At 34.7% G+C, this 17,901-nt stretch overlaps 2 protein-coding genes across 6 annotated transcripts in view; one reads left to right on the top strand and one right to left on the bottom strand.

Annotated features, from left to right (window-relative positions):
- Nucleotides 1-5,926: 5,926 nt before the first annotated feature.
- On the bottom strand, nucleotides 5,927-15,656 carry LOC132549335 (small ribosomal subunit protein mS35-like). The gene is made up of 9 exons (XM_060213260.1): nucleotides 15,485-15,656; nucleotides 11,744-11,835; nucleotides 10,625-10,744; nucleotides 10,262-10,382; nucleotides 9,766-9,905; nucleotides 9,219-9,328; nucleotides 7,692-7,761; nucleotides 7,005-7,124; nucleotides 5,927-6,197 (listed from the first exon to the last, which is right to left on the bottom strand). Exons 1-9 carry the CDS (start codon nucleotides 15,654-15,656, stop codon nucleotides 6,027-6,029), a joined length of 1,116 nt encoding a protein of 371 aa, XP_060069243.1. The 3' UTR covers nucleotides 5,927-6,026.
- Nucleotides 15,657-15,738: 82 nt separating this feature from the next.
- LOC132549337 (protein phosphatase 1 regulatory subunit 12B-like) overlaps nucleotides 15,739-17,901 on the top strand; it is a 92,993-nt gene continuing 90,830 nt past the window's right edge. For all 5 annotated transcript variants that reach the window (XM_060213264.1, XM_060213268.1, XM_060213267.1 and 2 more), the window contains exon 1: nucleotides 15,739-15,984. In XM_060213264.1, the coding sequence (XP_060069247.1) occupies nucleotides 15,739-15,984 (246 nt within the window). The remainder of the gene's footprint in view (nucleotides 15,985-17,901) is intronic.

Below are 17,901 nucleotides of genomic sequence, written 5' to 3'. Positions count from 1 at the left end.
ATCAAATGAAAAGGCATTTTCATTCATACTTTATCTCTGAAATCCAACTTGGTAACATTTCCAACCAATTAATTCATTAAGATGCCTGAACTGTGTACCGAATACTGAGTGAATCAGGTCATAGCTTACCAATTAATAACAGACTGATGATATGTATGTTACTGTTATTTCATTTCCTGTGATGTCCATGATATTGATGGATTGACACCAAGCAGATTCCTGAAATTTTCATGAACCATAGCCATGAATTCACTTCTGTGTAGTATTTTTATACACATGTTGTCTGAATTATTCTGATGAATGTCAGAAATCTGTCCCTATGATAAAAAGTGTGGACAATAAGCAACTTGTAGTTGACATTCAAATGGTTATTTTGGAAAAAAAATCATTATTTTCTAATGTGTGCTTCACACAAGTCAAAAAGTAAGTAATCACTACAATTGGACATCACAATTACAGTACTTTTGAACAGAGACATTATAATGCAACTCTGTAAATTATGTTATAGTTCTTTGTCATAGAAATAGGTGTTTTGAGAGTATGTGACATTGTTTAAAACATATATCTTTATATGAAACTTATATGTATCTTGTCTATGTGGAATAATGAGAAGGAGGTACAAACTGCCAAAAAGTTTAAACATAAATGAATTCAACAGTATTGAATTTATGTCACAGCAGATTCAGTCTTATTACCAAACACTTGCAAAAATTTTTTTTTTATAAAATTTTCTGTTCAAAACATTTCCAGTTTAATCAATCCAGAACCTTCAGCACTCTCAGTTGATAAGGAAATATATTTTCTCCATTTTCACATAATAATTGGGGAACCATTTTTGCATGCCTATCATAAAACATACTGAAGTGAACTATTTCCATTTCAATTTTTTGAAATCTAAAACAGTAATTTTGAAGGATATTTTTTTGTTTTTTTTTGACGAGTCAAGAAAACCAATTCATAAATTTTGATGAGTCAAGTTACAAAAACATAAGAGTGGGTTCTCAAAATTTGCATGAGTCCTACTGGAAAAGCATGATTCCAGGACTCAAACATTTGAGTCCCAAAAATCACTGTTAAAGCTAGGAAACATGCTTTTTATTTATTTACTATTGTTATCCGTATCTTTGCCCGACCACATGGGTTTTCCCTGGGTACTCCAGTTTCCTCCCACAATAAGACCCCTCGGGCACTTCCATCCGAGCCAACAAGAGTGATTTATATAAGTTGGGAAAACTTGCTTCGCAATTGTTGTTAAATAAATAAAGCTTCTTATATCATCTCATGTATATTTATCAATGTTAACCTCTGTAAGCATACAAAGGACCTGCATTCAACTTGGTATCAAATTAACAAATATCGACCAGAGATGTTAATTAAGTTAAAAGTCTATCATTATTCTGATGAAAAGTATATAAATATGATAGATTGTTGGTCCTCAAAATTTGAATAGGTCCAAAAGAGAAAATCTGGGACTCAAATATTGGCATCCCAAAAATCATCAAATTAATTATCAGTTAAAATCTGACAAGCTCTCAAATGTAACTAATTGATTATATCATCAGGTGACAGGCATGTTTAATACTTGTAGAATGCAAATGTATTCCCCATTGTACAAGTAGTAATATTTAATTTTCTCTTCCCTAAAATCCACCATTCTTGTAGAATTAAATTTGCAATTGACATCTTCATCACACAATTGTGCGTTGAAATCTCATGGAAACAATATATAACAACATACAATTGAAGCTCTATGTCGCTTTGTAATTTTGTGCTCATGATGAGCGGACGTTTTTCAGAAATAGCCTCATCTCGTCTCTGTCATTCGGAAGGGAAGATGCTTTGCGATCTTGGTAAAATGCATTGCATTATGACTTTATATCAAAATTTTCATATTCAAATGGTGACTTCTATACGATACTAGGGTGACACTGAATTACTTTCAGTGAACTTTCTTCGCATTTTTACCATACTAAATCGAATTGAATCAACACCGAAAATGGCGGGTAAGAAACATCAAAATCCTTTCTTCTGGTTCGGTGTTTACTGTACATGTCATTGATATTAAATATGCTGATATAATTAAATGACTTTTGATCAGATAATAACAAATATGAATAGGTCTTCACGATATTAAGTTCATTTCCACATTTTTTTGTCGATATGCAAGTCGACCAAAATGTATATTATTACATATTATTTACCTGACGGTGCACTTCCAAACGTGCCGCAGCTGATGTAACGTTTGTTATCTTCAACACAGAAGATTTCGGAGGAAAAAATATGACATCGAGTTATTTCCCCTGACACGAAAAAAATAATTTTATGTTTTCTTTTATTTTTTTTCTTGGTATCTGTTGCAACAGTGGGACTTGTAATGTAAAATTCCTATAGATGTTGTTTCAAGTTGAAAGTGCCCTTTCATTGGTAACAAACTGCTTATGACAAAATCCAAAATAGTCAATAGTCGCCCATTTTAAATAGCATGCTATTAAACTTACTAAAAAACTATTGAAACAAAACACTAAGGGTCCCACAGTTAAGTTTGAAGACCAATTCAATTCTAAATAGCGTTTGAAAATGTCGATAACAGTGTTTTATACTATCAAAATTAAAAGGGGTTACTAGTGGTCATCCATAATGTCATACCAGTCCCAACGTGTGGCATGTAACACAGAACTTCAATTTGCTTCATACGTATTGATATCGGATCTTTATATTTTTATCAGATTTGAACGTTAAGAGCTCATTCTCCATTTCACGGCTCTTAAAGTTTCAGCAGATTCACTCAGTCGTTTCAGTAAGGAATGATATATATGGATAGTTCAAGATTGATACTGAATGACCACATCTTGAACAGTTTCAAACTGAAAGATAAATAACCTTAATAATGCAATTAACATACGGGATACTGTTGGTTCAAAATGAAACTTGCTGCATTTGTTAATGGACTTAAATCTGACTCCGAGTAAGAAATATGCATCAATATTTTTGCAGTCAAGAGAATATTCGCCTATCAATAGTTGAATGATATCTTTTGCTCGCTGTTATTTTGTACTCCTATAATATAGAACGACACACAGGTGCGTGTATGTCATGATGACACAAAAATAAAGAAACAACCAACAACAAATAAACAACAAGCAATGAGAACAATAGGATTATCTGACAATTTGGAGGAGTTTTGAGTGGGAGGAGGAATGATGACCAGCCGATATAAAACATTTTATATTTTGTAAAACGAATCACGTTGCCCACTACATTCATGTAAGTGTTTCTATAATATACTAAAATGAAGGCCATGTTCCACATAAATATCAGAATTTATTTTCTCATTAACTTAAATGATCAGTGCACATGGCATCATATATGCCATTTCAATGGAAACCATATGCCAACAGGGTTTATGTGTATGGTCTATAGAAGTGTAACGGATTTCTTTAGTGGGCATCTTCAACTGACGTCGGAGATAATCCTTTCTGTGCTCGGCAAAGGTTTATATTAATTTGTTGAGCGTTGTGGACAATTTCTGGCGCGACATTAATCAATAGTCATGTTACATTTAAGGTATAATATGACTCTCCGTCCCGAGATAAATCACCGTTCTTCACATATTGAATCGGAGGAACATCGCACTATATTCCAGAACAACTTCTTTGAGTCAAGGTTTTCAAAAAGGCACTGTGCCATCAGTCATCTTGTGTTACTACAGTCGCACACACTAATTCATTTGTATTCAAAGTCCTTTTATTACAGGTATAAATCGCCTTATTCCTTTACCGTCTGCTCTTCTTCAGGTGTCGAATTCACGTTTTTTTTAAACTTTGATGTATCCTACCGCTGCCACCAATATGGTGTACATGAAAATCCGAGCACACAGTATTAATTTGATCAAGGGGTTCACATAACACTTCGATTTACCTTTAAATTAATCAATATTTCTAAGGACTATTGACCTATTCTGTTTAACATATTCAAGTCTGTCCTAACAATGGGAGGTCCAAGGATGGTGATGTTGTGCAGGAATTTATGTTTTATGTTCATTCCACTATAACAAGTGGCAACCTCAAAACTAAGGCAACGTCTGACCTCTAAGGTCAACTCCCCCTCTATTTTCTATTACTATCTCAGGTCACATCTCTCCTCTATATACTCTAACTACCCCAGGTCACCTCTCCTCTTTACGTGGACTACCCCAGGTCACCCTCCCCCTCTATTTTCTATTACTATCTCAGGTCACATCTCTCCTCTATATACTCTGACTACCCCAGGTCACCTCTCCTCTTTATGTGCTACTACCCCAGGTCACATCCCCCTCCATGTACTATGACTACCTCAGGTCACATCTCCCCTCCATGTACTATGACTATCTCAGGTCACATCTCTCCTCTATATGCTCTGACTACCCTAGGTCACCCCTCCTCTTTATGTGTTACTACCCCATGTCACCTCATCCCTCCATGTAATCTTACTACCTCCGGTCACCTCATCTCTCCAAGTATTCTTACTACCCCGTGTCACCTCATCCCTCCATGTACTCTTACTACCTCCGGTCACCTCATCCCTCCATGTACTCTTACTACCTCCGGTCACCTCATCCCTCCATGTACTCTTACTACCTCCAGTCACCTCATCCCTCCATGTACTCTTACTTCCTCCGGTCACCTCATCCCTCCATGTACTCTTGCTACCTCCGGTCACCTCATCCCTCCATGTACTCTTGCTACCTCCGGTCACCTCATCCCTCCATGTGCTATGACTACCTCAGGTCACATCTCTCCTCTATATACTCTGACTACCCCAGGTCACCTCTCCTCTTTTTGTGCTACTACCCCAGGTCACATCCCCCTCCATGTACTATGACTACCTCAGGTCACATATCTCCTCTATATACTCTGACTACCCCAGGTCACCTCTCCTCTTTATGTGCTACTACCCCAGGTCACATCCCCCTCCATGTACTATGACCACCTCAGGTCACATCTCTCCTCAATATACTCTGACTACCCCAGGTCACCTCTCCTCTTTATGTGCTACTACCCCAGGTCACATCCCCTCCATGTACTATGACTACCTCAGGTCACATCTCTCCTCTATATACTCTGACTACCCCAGGTCACCTCTCCTCTTTATGTGCTACTACCCCAGGTCACATCCCCTCCATGTACTATGACTACCTCAGGTCACATCTCCCCTCCATGTACTATGACTACCTCAGGTCACATCTCTCCTCTATATACTCTGACTACCCCAGGTCACCTCTCCTCTTTATGTTCTGTTACTACCTCATATCACCTCTACCTTCTGTGTTCTGTGACTACCTTGGATCACTTCTCCCTTCTGTGTTCTGTGACTACCTCGGATCACTTCTCCCTTCTGTGTTCTGTGATAACCTCTCCCTTCTGTGTTCTTTTGACTACCTCGGATCACTTCTCCCTTCTATGTTCTGTGACTACCTCAGATCACCTCTCCTGTGTACTGTGACTGCCTCAAATCATCTCTTCCCTCCATGCATAATTAATAGTGTGATACTCTGGATGTGCTTTAGTTACCTTAGTTAACCCATTCCTTAAGTGTACTTTAGCTGCCTTAGTTCATCTCTTTGTGTGTAAGTCTAATTCTAAAGCCTAACAATCAAAGGTATACAGATGAACTCAGATGGTCTTAAATTTACCTTAGTCACATAAGGTAATTATTTTAGATGGCAAACTGTAGTGTAGTGATTGATGCTGTGACAGTTGAGTGACCATAGTTATCCTGTTAGTCTATGGCAGTCCTGTTTTTTGGGGGAGTCATAATATTTACTAAATGTCATCCCTGATTTTACATTTACTTCTGATTTACACGTGGCTGTGGACATCATGAAACAATTACTTTAAAGAGCACATAAGTTGATAAACTGAACAAAGACAGGAAAAACACTGTATTTTTCATTTATTTTTTGTTTTAATAAGTAATAGTTATTATCAGTAATTCTTCTCACACACATCACACATTCCTATCAATACTCTGGCTTTCTTACTTTTCTGTCACTTGATGTCAGGTTTTAATTCCAACATGTTAAGTACAGATTGTTTTAACTTTTCTAGGTTTTCTACATTTTCTTCATTGTTGTAAATTTTTGAAACAGTCTCAACATAATTTTTCACTTCTTCTTTTTCCAGAATTGCCTCCTCTTCTTCATTATGATACACTGAGTTCTGAAAAAAAAGTATTTTGTCATTTCTTTAATATCTGATTACACAACAATTACTAGGAATAAATTCAAATATCATTTACAATATACATCTTCACTCAAATGACTGTTGTTGCATGTCATAACAACACGTTTTTCTAAAAATGACCATGGTATGTAAACTGATTGAAATGATTTATATCATGAAAAATATTTATTACAACTGAAAGACATTCAAAACAAACTGATGATCTGTTGAAACAACCTTTCAGATAAATAGTTCATGATATACCTAATGCTAGAATACCTATTCATAGTTAATGTCAAAGAAGGGAGATAACTCTAAAGTATCGAAGAACAAGGATTTAGTCCCTCAAAAAAACAGAATCAAAAGAATACAAGTCCAATCAAAACCTATTTGATATATCAAACATTATTCTTTAGAGAAAGTATGTAAAATGTTTTGAAAATCACTGATGAAGTTTATGCAATTTTCATACTCCATATAAACCTTACATGTTTCACCCAAAACTTCATTAGAAGTTCTATATATAGAACTTTATTCTATTTTCAGTTGTTGACCTAATGTTCTAATTATAAGCCAGACCTGATTGTACGAGTACTTATTCAAAGATGTGAATGCTCATGCACAAGTAACATCAACATCCTCTTCAGTTAATTTGTCATTGGAGACAAAAATAACACAGAAACAATGCTAAGACAGAGTCCCTCAGGTACAACCATGAATCAACTATAATAAACCTATGAAGTGTATACAATAACTTGCTTTCACTTGCCTCAAACTCATCTCCCTCACACAATAATTACCCACCTTGTTCCCCTCAGCGATAGACATCAAGGTTACAACAGTTCTGTCTTTTGCCTTCGAAATATTCCAGTTGTAATGGAGGTAGTCATCTGCCTCCATATCATCCTCCCAAGACATCTTATTCTAAACACATCAGAGCAAAGACATTATTTTAGTTAAACCAAATGATTCATTTGTGAGAAATAAAAGTGCAGGTGAGCTAGAAATATGACGCAATGTATTTAAGCACATGTGAAATTGGAAGTACATGTATATTCCTCTAAACTTTTTGTCAAAGTGATCACAAAATGTGCCATGTGATATGGAATCAGAGGGAGTTTGCTACCTGTTCTCTTTACGTCTGATTTGAATGAAACTTGCTGCAAGTTAGTGCTAGTGTTGGAGTATGTGTAGTTGGAAAGGAAGATGTTATCTAAATCTGCATAGGATTGATTTACTTAAGTTCAGTCACAGAGGATATTATTAGTAACATAATGAACATCCACCTATGAACGAAATATATTGATTTCAAATAAACAAGACTGATGTCTCATTACTTGACAAAATAAAAGTCTGATGTCTCGATTCAGAAATAGCTGTTCATTACAGGTATGTGAATATTGGAGTATTGACTGTAAGAAGAAAATGGTGTGACTATAAACTGTAAAACAAGTGTCTCAGTACTGTCAGAAACAGGTATCTCCCACTTACCCAGGCTTCAAGATAAACAGCAGTCAGCAAATACAGCGCATAATCTTTATTCTGCTGTTTGGTTGGACATCTGCAAGCAACAAACGAAAACATGGATTAGTACCAAAACTCTTAAGCAAAACATTTTTAATTCAGTTTCCAGCACCTTTTTCAAAATCAATTTTGAGATAAATAGGTCTAATTTCATAAGGAGAGCAGGTACGATGTATGAAGCATACCTCTAGGAAACATCTTTGAGAATTTTACTCTATAATCTTTTATATTACCTGGTATGATTTTATATGAAGATGTGATGAAATTCAGATAAATTTCCAAACTTTTTTTATTTTATTTTCGTATAATGTTTAGACTTGTAATTATAGAATTTACATGTCAAACAAGATGGGTGTGAAATGTAGATTCTGTAAATCACTTAGATATTGTGAATACGGTACTTTATTTTGTGCATTCACCTCTGCAGACATATTTGTAAACATCTGATTCCGTGAACACTGATCTAGAAATGACTTTGAATATGCAAATGATGATTCATTAGAGACGCGGAAAGCTTCTACCACATCATATTAGCCGTCAATTTGCTTATACTAGTCATGTGATTATACCTGAAATGTGATTCAGTCATGTGATACATACTGTGTCCATATTAAGGTATATTAACCCGAGCACATAGACAAAAGAAACAAAGGTGAATGCTCCATGCAGTTTTATGTTTGGAGGGTGAAAGCAAGCTGTTTTCAAGGTAAGATGACAGAGCTTCAATAGGCCAGATGTGTGTGTTTAACCTTACATGTTTATATCAATTATATAATAGTCGTCCAAGCAGTATGTCTTTGACAGATTTCCTACGGTTTACTTTGTTATTCAATAAAATGAATATTTTGCATGTAATGAATTCTGTCATTGTAAATGATTTTTTATCTATTGTGGCACATATGCTTGATTTCTGACCTATAGCTGTACCTATGAATTACGTCATTTTTTCAAGGTTACAGCCAGCAATACAGGGATGCCATTTAAAAGTATAGAGTACTGAAGATGTTTGAACTTGAAAGTAATAAAGAACTCTAGCAGATTTGTTTGTGATAATATGATAATGTATATGTAGGTTCAATGGAGTCAGAAACATGGTCAGTTCAACAAACAATTAAAACATTTTTACTACTGGTTTCAGACAGCCTCCATATGGAAATATACAGCATACAAAAAAAAAATCTCTTTTGAGCCTGAATATTTTCGAAGAATTTTTTTCTTGTTGTAATTTCACCTTTTAACTCAGAATGATGCCATTTTATACCAGTGAACCAAGTTTAACAAGTTTGACAAAGATATCATCAAAAGGTCAGATTTAATAGGTTCAGCAAAGGCCACAAGAAACTAATTGCTTGACCTCGAAGCTTTTATCTTGATGGTTGACATTTTATTCACCCAAAAAATGTTTTTTTTTTAAAAATGCGATTTCCATATTTCATCAAAATAGTTTTCATGTACTATGTACTACAATAGTGCTGCTGCAAATATAACACTTACTTATCAGTCTTGAACGTGATTACATCAGTTTCCTTGTTGTATCGATCACCCACTAGTTTCAGCAGCTTCTGATGTGCATGTTGATCTAGTTCTAGATCTGATAACTTCACCTGAAGTAGAAATGTCTTAGTCATATTAGAGAATTTTCATATCCTACACTATTCAATGATATTGTAAGTACATGGAAATAAAATAAATAAAGCTGGATTGATTCTGTAAAGATTGGCATCACACCAACATTAAATACATGTATAGGGAAATTGCTAAGCTCCTTTAACAATTTGTATTTGCAATGAAGCAAACCAATTTCCAACAGGAATTCCAAAGAGTGACATTATTGGATTTTCCACAAAAACAACTAATCCTATCATTGCCAAATCCCTTTTCCTGAATTAGATGAAAACTGAAAAGTCCATTCTTAATTATTCAATGACAAATGCATCAAAGTGCTTGTTTTCCCACTGTAAACAAGGAAACTGTGGTCAAGCCTGAATGCTAAGAGAATCTTCAACTAGCTGTTTTTGTTTTTTTATATTTCATAGCTAACCTTGACTGTGACAACCCGTGACCTTGGATCTCGGATAGATGGTGCTGCAAAGCAGTAATCACTGGTTACCACTTCAACTGGGAAATGAAGACGACAGTCTTCTTTACTGTCTAAACCCTCTGGCCACGGAGTGCAGAATTCTGTAAGAAGTCAAGCATGTTTTACACAAACAACGATAAGGAAAAACACATGTAATGACAAAATAATTTGCAAAAAATTTAAAATGTTAGAGAATACAGCATATATGTTAAGCTTTAAAGGTGAAAGAAAATGTTGATTCAAATGATTGGACCTTTCATTCTAGCATGTTTTCCAATATTTTGTCAGAATCATGACAGTTTCTCCATCATTTATCCAATGACATTGCTTCAGTGTTAATCTTAAGATTCTTTTAAAATAAACTGATATTTTGGCAGTTGAATGAGATCATCTTTGGCTCTACTTTACTTTTGACAAAGAAAATGTTCAGCGAATCTAGGTTAATATTGCAACATACTCTTCAATGCCTGACAATGTTTAAACACATGAGGTGGTGTCAGGTGTAAGAAATTGGGGATCTTCAACAATTCTGTGTTTCCCTCTTTCCCTGGTTTTATTCCTTCATTTTCCGATTCATTCTGAAATAATATTAAATCATTTCAATTAAAGGCTATTAGAAAAATTGAATGTTGAAGGTCTTTCGAAAAACCAAATCATGAAGTCTAAAAGATTGTTTGGTGATGTGTGGTTTATTTGTAAACTGTCATGGTATCAAATCATCCATATCAACAAGTAAGAGGCACATGATGTACATATTAATGCATGCCCATGTTCATATTCAACATTCATTTACAAAAATATTCCTACTATATATACCCACCCTTATAGCTCCCTGGCGGAGAGACAGGGGTACTGCAGACCATTTAAATACTCCTGCTGTTGGCCATGCTTTGGTCCAGTCCTGGTCTGTTGACATCTTTTTGTGTCTGTCCTCATGTTTCTATATGAACAAATTATTTAAGTTATGATACATGTAGTTTTTCTTCACAAATCTTCACAAATAATAACAATTATATGTAAAATCTCGACAATAATCATACACTTGACTATGTTGAATTAAAATCTGGAAATAGATGAAATCACTACATAGCATGGATGGAGTTGAGGGGTTGGGTGATGGGGTGGGGGAAGTGTTGACCTAAAATGTATCTACTGATGATCATGAACCAAGTCTAGATAAAGATGCAGCACACACCAAAGAGATATAGAATGAGACAGAATGGCAAGCTTCACCACTAAAGTACATTAAATATTCTGTAAAAGAGGTTGAAGAGTATAGACTGTGTAAATATTCACACCTGTAACTTCTGATTCCATAGTCTAAGGATGCTGTCCCAAAATTTGTGATGTAAACTTTTGTGGCAACAACTACAGTTAACAATCTAAAATTCATTTTCAACTTTATTGCTAAAAGTAGTGGGTTCCATAATGTAAAATTAAAGCATTTTCAGAAATTCTACAAGTTCTATCAAAATTCTATGAGTACAGGACTCATACAAAGATTTATCACTGTGACAAAAGAGTTCAACTATCATTATGACCACTATGTACCGCAGCCCTCAGTTTCCAGGAAAGTCTGTCCAATTATTTGTAAAACTTTCAGCCAATATGACCAATTTGTCCCAAGCCTCCAAGACAGCTGATCCATTTATCTGTGACCAACTTAATCCTCACTGGCTATGCATGTCACTCTACCATTTCAAAGAAACTATAGGCAAATAGATTTCAACAGATTTGATTGAAATTTATGGAGTGTAATTTTTATTTTGATCCCAAAAACAGTATAACAACCCAACATCTCATATCTTCACCTGGGGCTGTAAAGTCCATAGCTTAGAACTATTGTCATCCCCCTTACCCATCCCACAATTTTTTTTCTAATAAGTTATGCAAAATGTAGTGTATGAGTAGGAAATTACCATTATACATAACTCCTTACCAAGAATGAAAATTTCTTCCAGACTCTACTAGGTCGTATAAGCTGTCGTGTTTCTTTTCCTTTAATTTCAAATGGTATAAAATCTTCGTTGTCTGAAATAAAACAAAATATTTTCTTAGATGAAAATTCAATCCATGTTGAGATATATGCAATTCATGTTCAAAAGATAAGTGGACATTCTAGTGAACCTTTTTAAGTCAGGGGATTTTTTTTTTCAATTGATAAATGTAGTACACATTCTCTACACCCCTAACTATATCATACTGCTATTGCAATATTCAAAGTTCATCCCAAATGTCCAATGTGACTATTTAAATTTTTCTGGAAACCCTTGTATATATAATGCTAATAATATATGTACAAAATTTATATTTAAGTAATTGTAAATAAGTAATGATTTAGAAAATAATAGTGTATCACATGTCTACACTTAAAAAGATATGAACTCTAGGTTTTATTTACATGAAATAACTTTGATATAGCATATAGCTCTACATGGATGTTTGTTTCAAATGACAGATGTAATATATGGCCTTCATTTTGCAACTCCATTTGAGTTTACAGAAGTTAAATGACTTTTACTGAATGTCCAATGAACTCAATGACTAAAGTTTTACATACCGTGGTTCATGACTGATACTTTTTAAACAAACATATTTAGCATTTTTCATTATTTTTTTTTCAATCTTAATATGTGAAATAAATACATATTGCATTTGGAGAAGCATAATTGAATGTTATGTAAATTATAAATAGCATTACCTCAGTAATGTCAAAAAGCACAAGACTTCAATCAAATTATGTCTTGAATTGGGACCTGAAGCTCTTTTGTGTGCAGGAAACCCAATTAGTGGCCAGTGTGTATCAGTACCTCTTGAGTGTTATTAACCAATTAAGACTTGTGGTCAGTACTGGTTTGATAAAATTCATATATCCATCTAACATGTCAGCAATGAACAACATGTACTGCATGCACTGTAAATTTTTACGTGATAACAAGAGGGGATCTTTGCACACATAATTGTTAAATCTTCATTTTACTTTTAAAAGTTTGATCTTTCACTGATTTTCTCTTCTTTTCTTTGATTTGGCTCTTTATCATATGAAAATTGTTAACTCCTGATAATTATATCTGCCATATACGAGATAGTTGCCTATTGACCATTTTGTTCTTTTGATCCGTCCAAATTCAAAAGGAAACACCTTTGGACCACGGGGAACCTGTATAAGATATCTGAGAAAAATCCATCCCGTATCTCTCAAGAAATAACAATATAAAACTTTCATAGTCAAAATCCAAGATGGATGTCTATCAGGTATTATGTTTTATAACAAATCTATGAATTGTGACAGTTCATTCAGTACTTCTCAAGGAATAGCTATATCAATCTTTCCTATTCAAAATCCAAGACGACTCCCTGTCAACCATCATGTTTTTCTGATCTGACCAAAAATCAAAAGAGCACAACTCAGGAATAAGAGAAACCAAGTTTTGGAGAAATTATGATTACAGATTTTCACAATCTTAATGATAGATGTCTATGCTTTATGTTAGTCTGCTACCTGTTTCAGTCAGGTAAAGCTATGTAATAATTCTACATACATATGATAGTTTAGCAAATGATGCGTTCTTTTCAGGATTTGACCAAGGGTACATTATACGGTTCCAGAATTTGCCTTTTCGACAATACTTCTCTATCAATTTTGTTTTCATGATATTTTCATATATTACATTTTTTGCCCAGTGCTGTGGGTGCCCAAGGGTAACTCTTCCATAGCTGGAAAATGGCACATCAAACAAGAGTTGCTTCCCTTCCCATATGTTGCCAATGATAATCACATGGTTCTTAAATTGGAAACAATACTCAGGTGGAGAAATAGACTTGCTCAACAATCTCTTGAAAATTCTATGAAGAGATCAAATGGCTTGGTGACAGAGATAAGGGTAATCTCCCTTATATGAACATATCACAAATGTTGCAATGATGTATGCTGTATCACACTTTTACTTTATTTTTATTCATCTAAATAATATTTCACATTAAAACTAGGTATAGTTTGCAGAAAATCTGTTAATTTGGAATTAATTGTTTTGACTGGGCAAATATTCTAGTATCAGGAGAGCAATTTTGTATATAATATTATAACCAAACAATGACTCTCTTTAGGGATAGCATCTGACCAATGAAGACTGCTTCAACATTACCCAAGACGTCATTGAGTTACTGTGACAGTCCATACCAGAGAGCTGGATCGATTATGGCAATGTACATGTACTGGATGGACAGGGCTTTGTCTCAAAAGAAGTGATGACACGTTGTAAAAATTACAGTTGAAAGGATTTTTGCTATTTTTAGTAACAAATCCATACCCTGTTTAATAGACTTGTTTTTTTAATATATGCAAATTTGTAGTTTCCCTTGACCTGATAGGTAGTGAAGCTCAAGGGGCCCCACCAAAATAATGTTAAAAAATCCACACATATTATCAGTCATGAAGTTTTGACAAGAAAGTGGAATTAAAAGTAATGCTTTTGGCCAATGGCAGATAGCAACTTGGCAGACATAGCAACAAGTAGTCTTTGTCAACAAGACGCTTCATCACGTGTGTAGACAACAAGGATCTGGCTAAGTGATTAGTGTCTTACTCAGCTAAAAAAGTGATTGTCCGAAAGGACAAATGAAGAAAAGCAAAACATTATGAACTAGCAAGGAACACAATCAATACAATATTTTTAAGGAAGGAAGAGTTCCTTATTTTCAGTTAACCTAATTATTGTCACCAAATACGCTTGCTCCAAATGGCTTTGCCATATTTCATATTACAGGTACTGGAGCACCAGCAATTCTGCCTATATACGCAAATATGGCTACATAGTCAAATTTAACTATACTTATATAGGGCAAATGTAAATAGGTGAGGTCTGGTCACATGTAAGTCAGTGAAATGAAAGTTTTTGACATATTTGTTATTTAAGGCATTTTAAAGAAAATTTTCATCATTACATCTTTTCAGTGTCTACTTTTTTTTTTTTTTGCTATTTAGTAACAAACTCTATAGTGAGTCCATCCAATATGGTGTCATTCACATCTTGTGTCATCTGCAGATAAACATCCCTTTGGCTCAGATTTTGAACACAGGTGTGCTGACAGCATGATGTTTCAGTGCAAAAAAATATAAAAATAATACATTAATTTATAAACTGCAATGAATGTGAATCGTGTGGTGGAAGCAAGTGAGATATAAGGTGTTTTAATAATGAATTAAGGAAAATCATGTCTCACCACCAGAATATGTGGATAAAGTGAAGAAGTATCAAAACTTGCCATGACGAAACTAATCTCAACTCAATCACGGGAAATGGTGTCTTATGACAGAAATCATCCCGTTTAACAACTCACGAGATTGGTCGTCCATTTTCTCGATGTGCACACCATGATCGTGACTAGGTATAACTCAGTTATTTACAATATACGTATAGTAAGATTTGACTATATAGCCATAGGCAGATTTGTTGGTGCTCCAGTACCTGTATCAATAGTTAGGACATGCAGTATTTCAAGAAATTTAGCCAGACCTAATGTTTTAATAGGCACTAGCCACTTCTATCAATATCTTCATCGTATAATGCATTTTACAATGAGTGTATAGATAGATGAGGCTGGTATCTGTATTGTCATTTCGTGTTGGGCCCTTTAAATAGTTGAACGATTTCTAAACTTGGGCCTAACAAGCACATACCAGACTTTCTAACTCTGATCATCTTATTTAGAATATCGTCATCATTTACTGTTTCCGTAGAGCAACATCTTGATGCTTCCAGAGCACGTAACTTGGTTTGTCTGCGAACAACAGTCGAAGCTGACCGCATACAACCCATGCCTTTCGTCCCGGTGGCAATGATAGTCGCCATCTTGCATTGGACAGTCGCTGCGAGATTTCAGTGATTTATCGCGAGATCTTTTCGAGAATTTGCATTTCAGTGTGCAGCTGTCATGGCGGACGAAAAACAACCTAGTGCCCTGCTAAGAAGGCACGATCAATTGAAACGATGGGAAGAATCTGACACAAATAAGGCTTCAACTACACTGTCTACACATAACAAAAAAGTAAAATTTCAGGATGGATGTGTTTTCCTTGCCGCGTGTTCAAGCGGAGATTGTGATGAAGTTTTACGAATGATCGAAAAGAATGCAGATATCAACACTGCAAATATTGATGGACTTACAGCTTTGCATCAGGTAATTATATAGTTGCTGACGGATACAATATTAGTGATTTAAGGACTTTCGTAAGTATTGGTTTGAGATTGATCGTGTGGTCGATATAAACATCGCTGTTTACTTCACCTTTTCATCACGGAACCTTAGTTTTGCAGTGACCCAGATAAGGTTACTGCCGGGGAAAAGTTCAGGAGGTGAAGAAGAAAGTTTTATTTTATTCTATCGTTCGTGAACTACGTGACTTTTTATGTTCAGTTAGTTTCTTTTGGTAAATATAGACGCACACCACCGGATCTATTTTATAGAGTCTTGCTATACATATTTTCATTAAGTGGTTCAAATACACATTCGCTCTCAGGACTGCACACACACACAATACACGTGTGACTTTAAGATTGTTTCTTAATGACTTGTCTAGTGTTTCAGAATTTATTTAGATCTCTAAAGACAGATTTGTAAATGCTTTTGAAAGTAATAGTTCCTGGGCCTGTATACTATCATTTAAGTACAATGTGTTTGATGCTTTAAAATTTCACTACATATATGATGGTCAGTGTTACATAATTGAGCACTTCAATATAAAATGGGCACCTCCTAAAAGTGAACTTAATGGTATTGATAACATGCACCTTTACCTTTAGCAAATAATGTGATTTGTAAATCATGCAATCCATAAATTGGATACTTACTCTGTACTACTATGGAATTTCGATGGAATTCAGTAGCAGATGCATTTAATTAGCTTAAACATAGTGCTGATGCCACGAGCAAACAAAAGTAAAAATCAAATTCAAATGAAAAACTATTGTAAAATGTTTAGCTCACCATTAACAGATTTAAGGAAAACTTGTTCGGTGCTATTTTTTGAGGAGCTCTAGATGGATCTGTCTTGAATATCATATGTGGGATTCCCTTAGTCCCCAATTGTTCCAGTATCATTTTGAAACTGATCAGATGGCTATCATGGATTGTGACTGTAAAAGTTTGTTGCTATTTCTCAAAAAGCACTGGATGAATCTTTTTCCAGGTACACATATGTGAGTTCCCCTTGATCTCTAGTTGTGCCCATTCCATTTTGGGAAAAATAAAATGACTAAAGGGCAGCAAGGGGGCTATCTTGGATTTGGCAGTTTAAAGAAAACAGAATTTTTCAACTTTGATACGAGTAAGAGCAAAAGCAGAAACAAATATGGAAAGGAGGAAAAAGATAAAGCTTTTAAAGAACATGAAAAGATAAAATGATGGTGGATGCCAAGATCCATCTCAGATATCTTGTTAAGTCTTAACATTGTTATTGTAAATAAACAGTGATATATTTTTAAATTATGAGGATGGCATTTTTAAAAAAAACTTTTATTTTTTGTTCATTTTGCTCGTTATGATCTATGAGTGGGTCTATGTCTTCAAACCAACACAATGATACGATTTTGGTACCAACAAATAGTATTTTTGATGATACTAATCCTCAAACCACAATGGTCAGTAATGAAGGTAGATATAATTCAGTCATCTTTTTTTGTACGTTTTAACTTTTGGCATGCAATTCTTTTGGGAATAGAGTGAAAACTATTTTAGATCATATGTCACAACTTGTTAGAAGTAAATGTGATGGTACTAACCAAAATGTGACATAACAGTTCACACATTTTGTAGCCTTCTTAACAGGGAAGTGAATTTTCTGATGCACTAAATGCAATCTATTTTGTTTTCATCACATTGATTGTTTGAGGGAAAAAATGTAATTTGCTTCATTTTTCTGAAAAGAAAGGGTTTTTTTGTGAACTGTTATATATTTGTTTATCATGAATGATTATACCATATTCACAGTACATGTTAAATTTATGATAGTTCTGGCTACACGCCCATGTGTATGAGACACTACATGTCATCAGCTGATATTTTTTCTTAGAATTCATTCATATCACCTGCAATGTT

This window comes from Ylistrum balloti, unplaced genomic scaffold (genome assembly GCF_031769215.1).
Source record: "Ylistrum balloti isolate Yb309-2 unplaced genomic scaffold, AGI_CSIRO_Ybal_v1 Utg370054, whole genome shotgun sequence".
Lineage (NCBI taxonomy): Eukaryota > Metazoa > Mollusca > Bivalvia > Pectinida > Pectinidae > Ylistrum > Ylistrum balloti.
This window is presented reverse-complemented; position numbering and strand designations above follow the sequence as displayed.